The sequence below is a fragment of the Setaria italica genome, chromosome I (genome assembly GCF_000263155.2).
Source record: "Setaria italica strain Yugu1 chromosome I, Setaria_italica_v2.0, whole genome shotgun sequence".
Taxonomy (NCBI): Eukaryota; Viridiplantae; Streptophyta; class Magnoliopsida; order Poales; family Poaceae; genus Setaria; species Setaria italica.
Window position 1 is genome coordinate 40163334 of NC_028450.1, and position 8523 is coordinate 40171856.

The 8523-nt window shown below is 54.6% G+C and overlaps 1 protein-coding gene across 1 annotated transcript in view; it reads left to right on the plus strand.

The window, feature by feature from the left end:
* The first annotated feature begins 6059 nt into the window (after nucleotides 1-6059).
* LOC101768584 (probable alpha,alpha-trehalose-phosphate synthase [UDP-forming] 11) overlaps nucleotides 6060-8523 on the plus strand; it is a 4344-nt gene continuing 1880 nt past the window's right edge. The window contains exon 1 of the mRNA XM_004954125.4: nucleotides 6060-8268. Coding sequence (XP_004954182.1) covers nucleotides 6326-8268 — 1943 coding nt within the window. The 5' untranslated portion in view covers nucleotides 6060-6325. The remainder of the gene's footprint in view (nucleotides 8269-8523) is intronic.

Consider the following 8523-nt stretch of genomic DNA (forward strand, 5'->3'; position numbering starts at 1 on the left):
GTATACAATTTTGATGACATGACACATTATTTATAAGGTAAGAGAATAAAGTGGTTTCATGGGAATAAAATCATGTGTATACTGTTTCTAATATCTTTATCTTGCATGTAGTTTTGGAAACATCAAAAGATGAAACTATGTATTATTTCTATTTCATCTATGAACTAAATAGATTCTTTCGTGATCCTCTTGGAACATAAATATGAAATACGGTGCCGAAATTCCGTTTCCATGGCCCCTAACAATCCCGCTCGCGTAAATTGTCGTGGGCCGTGGATTCCATTTGTATAAAACGTGTGACCTAATTTAGCCGACCGTGTACGACCACCTCTTTCGTCTGTGTATTCTCTTTTCTTCCCGCGGAATTGTCAATGCTAATCCGATTCGGAACGGTCAATCTACATGCGTTTGAGACGCCCCCCTATCGGGTTTTCGTTGACGCGATTGGCCGATGATGTGGACCCGCAAGGCGGCCACGTGGCGTGTCGCGGTCGCGCGTCGGTCCCGCGGACGGCGGCGCTCCGGCCACGCCGTTATTGCTGCTCACGTCAACCTGCTGCGACCGTGACGTGTCGTGCATACGAGGTAGGAGTAGGGGCGGTACGTTGGGTGGCGGTTGCGTCCGGCGGGCCCCACCACGTTGCTGGTACTGTTTGACCCCGGTAACACTACACCGACGTGTAGCTTGGTGTGCCGGTGACTGCTCCACGCGTACGGCTTAATTCTCTCCGCGTATGATCGCAGTAACATCTACGTGGAGGCCTGTAACTTCTCTACGTACGTGCGGTGCACATGCCGCGCGCCCAACCACTTTAAAAACGACGGTTGCCCGCAAACGGCACTGGCTTTGCAGCAGCAAAGATCCCTTGGAGGGCATGGACGTGGCGCTTCAGCGATTTATGGCTCCCTGCCTGCGATACCATGCGCCGCATGCAAGCCAGCAGCGGCAGGCAATCGCTTGTTCAGTTTGCTCGCCCGTGATTGCCATAACGAGACCCACACTCTCCGCTGCAGCAGCTGCCATGAGCTGCCCGAAATGGAGTGATTGTTCCTCTCTTGCTTGCCAAATTCGCCATGACGCCGAAATAACTTTGGGCAGCTCAGCAATGACCCTTGCTGGTTGCTGCCAGTCTGCCGGATCTTATTTATTCGGCTTGCTGCATCGCATTCGCATCTAATAATTTTTGAAAGAAAAATCATCCGCAGACGTGTAGGAATAGTAGTGCTCCAGCTGACGCGTGGAGTAGTAGATCGGATAACGTCTGGCTGCTATAGCTACCAGTGTTTGGAGATATTTGTGTATGCACGGAACTCCACTTCTCCTATAAAAGTCGCAGACTTAAAACTTTTTTTAGTTTTTCTACAAAAGAAAAGTCGGAGACTTAACCTTTTTTAGATTTATTAAAAAGAAAAGTCTGAGGCGTTGTGATAGGCATGCGTACACGTCCAAGCGCGCAGCTCATTCCACGGCCTGCTGAACGGTGAGGTCGGCAACTCGGCATGGCGAAGGCACGCGGCTGGGAGAGAGGCCTCGGTGCCCACCTCCCACGTGGCACACAACCAACGCCCAGCTGTCCGGGCAGGAGTCCACGTGAGCGGCGGCATCGGATTGGGTGGGTCCAGGCTTCCTGCCCGGGGGCCTGCGCCCAGCCTGGCAGCCACGGCACGCGCGACGGCGAGGGCCCTGAGCTTATCCTGTCGCGGGTGACCGGCACTTGACGGTCAGTCGGTCACCCGGGGAGCGTGGGGACGTGCGGTGCAGCAGCGGTAGACGAGCGCAGCATGGTCCACAGACCACAGCCATTTTACAGCTGTGTGTGCAGAGGAGGGAAGGGCGCTTGACGCGGTGACGACGATGGCGTTTACTACTGTTAACGCGGCATGTACCTCCGACATGCGGAGATACCTCGGCCGCGGCCGGTTTGTATCCCCTGAAAAGAGCACGGACCTGTGAAACAAATCAAGGTAACTTCCGAATAACGCCGCAGGGTTATGCGCTGGAGTAGGATTGTTTGGTCAATTCATGAGCCAGCCCAAATTTTCCAGTTGCATTACGGTGTAATTGCTTATTAGGTGACGTCACGCTAACCCGATTTTAACGAGCAAATGCCACAACATACTGTACAGTACTTCGTAGATGTTATAAATGATGGTGCATTTTCCTATAACTTGGCCGTTGGCAAGAAGATGCCTCTAGCGCAATTGCAGAATACATCTGATGTGCCAAAAAGAATTAGATGTTGGGAAGCCGCAAGGATTGAAACACTCAATTGATGTTAGCTTACCCTTATAGTAGGAGCATGTATGCAATGTAGTCCTTACTCCATTGCATTGCTCGAGAATTCTCTTTGTATTTCAAACTATTTTCTATTATTACACCATCTTTAGCTCTTTGCTATGATATCTCACAATTTAGCCGTCCATCACCTTGGCCAGCCCCAAGGTAGTTAAACTTGCATATGGAATTTTCTTTTCTTAGAGCATATCTAATACTACTTGTCGGAGTTATGAGCCCGCCAGTCCGCCTGGGGGTTACCCAAGTGGTTGATTTACAGGCGAAGGTGGTTTGGTATAGGAGCGCCATAGTCGCGATCGTACTCGGCGCGGCAAAGAAGCTCATACTCATCGCACTTGTTGTGGCGTTTATTTAAGTCGGCACGGACGTCACGGTTTTGGCGAAGCTTGTGCAGGTCATCCCGGAGATCGTGCTACCGTTACGATCGGCCTCTGTCTCCATCGTGGTTTCTCCCGCCATGGGGGCGGTTGTCGTTGTTATGTTGTTGATGATCATTGTTGACGGCGTTGTTAACTGGAGGATTGGGCGGCTGGACTGCTGGTGGGTTGACAGGTTGGGCGGCTTGTAGGTTCGCAGCTTGTCCGGCATGTGGATTCGTATCTTGTCCCGCCTGTGGATTGCCAGCTAGAACATCGTTCCGATCTACTTCTTCTTCGTTGATTCGGGGTAGGCGGCCATCCCTGCGTTCACCTCGGCGACGATCAGATTTGTTGTACCCAGATCTACAGCGGGAATGCCCGGAGGATGAGGACTGGGAGTGTGCATGTCATTCATTGGATCGTGCCTCCAGCTGGATAGTAGCAGCCTGAAGTCACGCTTTAGCTCATCGGACCTGATATAAATCTTAAGGTTGTTTAGCTCGGCCACTGCAGCCCCCAGGTTAGCTTAGGGTGTAGCGAGGATGTTGTTCCCGGCCTGAATGAGGTCAGCTAGCGGATTGCAGGCTCGCGTGTGATGCCTGTGTCGTTCACGACCACCGCCTTGGTCGACTTTGTCTTGCTCATGGTGCAGTTGCTGGCGCTGGTCGCCTGCTACGTTAGCGATTGCCGCATGTTGCTGCTGGGCGCTCGCTTGCTTCTGTTGAAGTCGTTCTGCACGGTTTCAGTTTCTGGCATTACGGCCTTCTTCTTGAGATTCCGTTTCGCCGTCATGAGGTGGTTCGTCAATGGAGACAATGAAGGCTTGACGGTCTGGTGTAGATGAGTTGCTTTCGTCGTCGCTTTCATAAGGGTTGGGTGTGAGAACGATGCGGGACGTCTGGAATTCGCCACAATCCGGAGACTGGGTGGGTTCGGGAGGCTTTTCAGATCGGATTTGAAAACCTTGGCCAAGCCTGACGGAGTACTCGGAAGCCGAGTTCCGCAGTTCGAGCGGGGAGCCGATGATCAGGTCTGGAACCCTCTCAGAGAGGGAGAGCTAGCCTCTTGCTGGACAAGCGGCATGATGACCCTTGGATGAAGAACCTATTCCGCTGGAACGGATTCGATGGAAGCCGACTTGACAGGAGTTGCCAAGTCAACAGAAGTAGCCAAGTCGGTGGAAGTCGCCGAGGTGGCGGAAACCGTTGAGTTGATGGAGAAAGTGGTCGGGAGTGAATCCGCCGGCATGGTCCCGAAATTGATCTGGACTAGGTTGTTGAGGAAGTCCTTCATGCTCTCGGGAAAAATAACATGAGGACGGGATGCCATCAAGGTCAAAAAAAGGGGATCTCGCAACCTCCTACCTGACGCGCCAACTGTCGGAGTTATGAGCCCGGCAATCCACCTAGGGGTTACCCAAGTGGTTGATTTGTAGGCGAGGGCGGTCACAAAACCAAGAATTCGATGGTAATCACGAGAACATGAAGGGGACACAAGGGTTTTAGACAGGTTCGGGCCTCGAAAGAGTAATACCCTACGTTCTGTATATTGGTGGATTGCATTGCTCAATGATCCGATGCTCCAGGAGGGCGCTCTTAGCTGCCTTATATAGTCCGACGACCTAGAGTTACAAGTTATTTTAGATCTAATCTACTCTGTCTTTTCATGGAAGGTATTCTAAGTCGGATTACAATACTCGTCCCATAATATCCGGGTGGATTTGGACAGTTTAGTTGCCTTGTCGTGCACTCTAGGTAACTTCATGTCCTTAGCCCGCACGCCATGGTCGGGCGGGCCCAATTATCAGGTCCGGTCAGCATTCTGATCGGTGAGGATCTATGGTTACCCATATCCCTCACTATTTAGTACTATTTAGTATTAGACTCGACCATTTTAGACCTAGTCCAAGAGTGTCTGATTTTATCAGCCCAGCAAAAACTAGCTCCGAAAAAAATTTAGGCCAATCCGAACCTATACAGACAATTTATTTAATTTATTTTCAAAATGTAAACAAACAGAAAGTTCGAGCTCGACTAGGCCCACCAATACCCATGGGATTATCGTGGGCGCAATTTTCTTTTTATCTAAAATGGACCCCATTTTTTGACCTGACTCCACAAAATGCTTTGGTCTATTTAGTATCATGTGATACTACAAAATATTGTGGAGCCTACTTGGATCATATTGGTCCATAAAATGTTCTCCTTTTTTATGTACCATTAGTCCATGAATCTTTTGCGTATCTTAGTGGCATAGACTTCTAGTGGTCCATAAAAAAGATTGGTTTATAGAAATTACTATTTATTTTATATAGAGACAGTAATAATAATACCTTATTCCATTTATGAGCATAGACAAATCAAAGATCTTCAACCTTATAGTTATCCCCCACCTCTCACACATCAGAGTACTTGTGCATCTCTTTCTGAGTAAAAAGAAAAAGAAAAAAAAGAAAGAGCATTAGTGCATCTCGTGATCCTATTCCTATCATATTAACCATAGTCTTATTTATGGTTCTATTGTGCCATCAGATCGCAGTTGATCCCAACATCAGGACCACATTTTCTACGAAATCGATGTTCGGACACCCCAAACCGTGTCACGTAGCCTTGATCATACGTATCACCATCCTGCCAATGTTGAGGTAGCCCGTTTTGATTCCATCCACATTCGGCGACTCCACTGGTGCAACGAGCAATTAAAGAGTGGTCAAATTACACAGGGTTTAAATCATTCCGTTGATTCAGTAATAACTTCAACCTGCTGTTCTGGAGCCCAATTAGCATGGCTTCATAATTTATCAGACCCAAAGTACCCCCTGATTTGTTTGAGCACCTAATCCCATAATTCAATTTCAGCCCAACCAGTCATGGCGAAACACCTGCGAGCATAAACAAAGCAACAGCCTTCTTCAACCTCCTGCCCGCCCCCACCTGTCATCCACCGGAGCGTGGCACCGGTGTGAGTATCCTATCCATCTACCAGGTAGTTCGCCGCACGCAGCTGCGACCTGCCATTTGTAACGGAGGGAGTATAACGCACGCGAACGCGAGTACGTCTGCACCGCAGGCGCAGCGGCGTCGTATCCCGCCCGCAAGGGAAGCAAAGCAGAGGCCCAAGACCAACGGGCCAAAGGGGGCGGGCAGGCCGGGGACGACGACTCGACAAGCGCGGAACGGATACGGCGCGAGGCAGACGGATAGATAACCCCAACCGTCAGGCGACCGCGACACACACCTATCCACTCCCCCCCCCATCCAACCATACCCACGTCGCGGCGGGGGTCAGTCCCGTCATTTCTGCGCAGCGGGCGGCCTGCGTTGCGATGTGGAAATTATGGATAAGCCCCGTGCCATGCCATCACACCGCCTAGGCGCCTACTCACGGTGAGAACGGGGGCACACGCATATCCAGCTTGCCATATTTATACCTCCCTTCCTCCTCCTTCCCCGGCTAGAGACCCACCTCCTCGCCCCCCGTTCTTATCCCCAGAAGCTTCGGCAAAAGCGATCGATCGATCCATCCATCTCCAACTCCCCACCGCCGCACCCTCCTCGTCGCGTCGCGGCGCTTCGATCCTCCTCTCTTCATGCGCCATCGCCGCCACCTCCGCCTCTGCAGCACCACCCGCGGATAGGAATAGGGGTGGTGGGGACGGGACAGGTTGGCGATGCCTTCGCTCTCCTGCCACAACCTCCTCGACCTCGCTGCGGCCGACGAGGTGCCCCTGCCGTCGCCCACGCCGCTCCGCCTCCCGCGCGTCATGTCCGTCGCGTCCCCGGCCTCGCCCACGTCGCCGCCCACGCCGCCGCGCCGCGTGATCGTCTCCCACCGCCTGCCGCTCCGCGCCGCGCCCGACCCGGCCGCGCCCTTCGGCTTCGCCTTCACCGTCGACGCCGGCACCGTCGCCTACCAGCTCCGCTCGGGGCTGCCCGCCAGCGCGCCCGTCCTCCACATCGGCACCCTCCCGGCGGCCGCGGCGGAGGCGGCCTCCGATGAGCTGTCCAACTACCTGCTGGCCAATTTCTCCTGCCTGCCGGTCTACCTGCCCAGCGACCTCCACCACCGGTTCTACCACGGCTTCTGCAAGCACTACCTCTGGCCGCTCCTCCATTACCTCCTCCCGCTGACGCCGTCGTCGCTCGGCGGCCTCCCGTTCCAGCGGACGCTCTACCACTCCTTCCTCTCGGCGAACAGAGCCTTCGCCGACCGCCTCACCGAGGTGCTCAGCCCCGACGAGGACCTCGTCTGGATCCACGACTACCACCTCCTGGCGCTCCCCACCTTCCTCCGCAAGCGATTCCCTCGCGCCAAGGTCGGATTCTTCCTCCACTCGCCGTTCCCCTCGTCGGAGATCTTCCGAACAATCCCCGTCCGGGATGACCTCGTCCGCGCCCTCCTCAACGCGGACCTCGTCGGCTTCCACACCTTCGACTACGCGCGGCACTTCCTGTCCGCGTGCTCCCGGCTGCTCGGCCTGGACTACCAGTCCAAGCGCGGATACATTGGCATCGAGTACTACGGCCGCACCGTCACCGTCAAGATACTGCCCGTCGGGATCGACATGGGCCAACTGAGATCGGTGGTCTCGGCGCCGGAGACGGGGGACGTCGTGCGGCGGGTGGCCGAGGCGTACAAGGGGCGGCGCCTGATGATCGGCGTCGACGACGTCGATCTGTTCAAGGGAATCGGGCTCAAGTTCTTGGCGATGGAGCAGCTGCTCGTGGAGCACCCGGAGCTCCGCGGCCGCGCCGTCCTCGTGCAGATCGCCAACCCGGCGCGCAGCGAGGGGCGCGACGTCCAGGGCGTGCAGGATGAGGCCAAAGCCATCAGCGCTCGGGTCAATGCGCGGTTCGGCACCCCTGGGTACACGCCGATCGTGCTCATCGACGGCCCGTTGACGGCGCACGAGAAGGCGGCTTACTACGCGGCGGCCGAGTGCTGCGTGGTGAGCGCCGTGCGCGACGGCCTCAACCGGATACCGTACATCTACACGGTCTGCCGGCAGGAGAGCAACGCGCTTGGGGAGGACTCGCCCAAGCGGAGCGTCATCGTGCTCTCGGAGTTCGTCGGGTGCTCCCCCTCGCTCAGCGGCGCAATCCGCGTGAACCCGTGGAGCGTGGAGTCCGTCGCGGAGGCCATGAACGCCGCCCTCCGGATGCCCGAGGCCGAGCAGCGGCTGCGGCACGAGAAGCACTACAAGTACGTGAGCACCCACGACGTCGCCTACTGGGCGCGGTCGTTTGACCAGGACCTGCAGCGCGCCTGCAAGGACCATTTCTCGCGGCGGCATTGGGGGATCGGCTTCGGCATGAGCTTCAAGGTGGTGGCGCTCGGGCCAAACTTCCGGCGGCTCTCTGTCGAGCACATTGTGCCGTCGTACCGGAGGACGGAGAACCGGCTGATTCTCCTGGACTACGACGGCACCGTGATGCCGGAGAATTCGATCGACAAGACGCCAAGCAGTGAGGTCATCTCTGTCCTGAATCGCCTCTGTGAGGACCCCAAGAACAGAGTGTTCATCGTGAGCGGGCGGGGGAAGGACGAGCTGAGCAAGTGGTTCGCCCCATGCGAGAAGCTGGGCATCGCCGCCGAGCACGGTTACTTCACCAGGTAAAGATCTCTTTGCACCATTTCACTGCTGAAGACCTGCTAGTTGGTACGAAGTATGCTTTGCTTGGATTTGGGTGCTTACTGTTCCAGATTCCGTCTCTGGGATGGTTGCTAATTAGGGGGTGTTTGGCAGGGAGGGGCTAAATTTTAGCCCCTGTCACATCGGATGTTTGGACACTAATTAGGAGTATTAAACATAGTCTAATTACAAAACTAATTGCACAACCCCTAGGCTAAATCGCGAGACGAATCTAT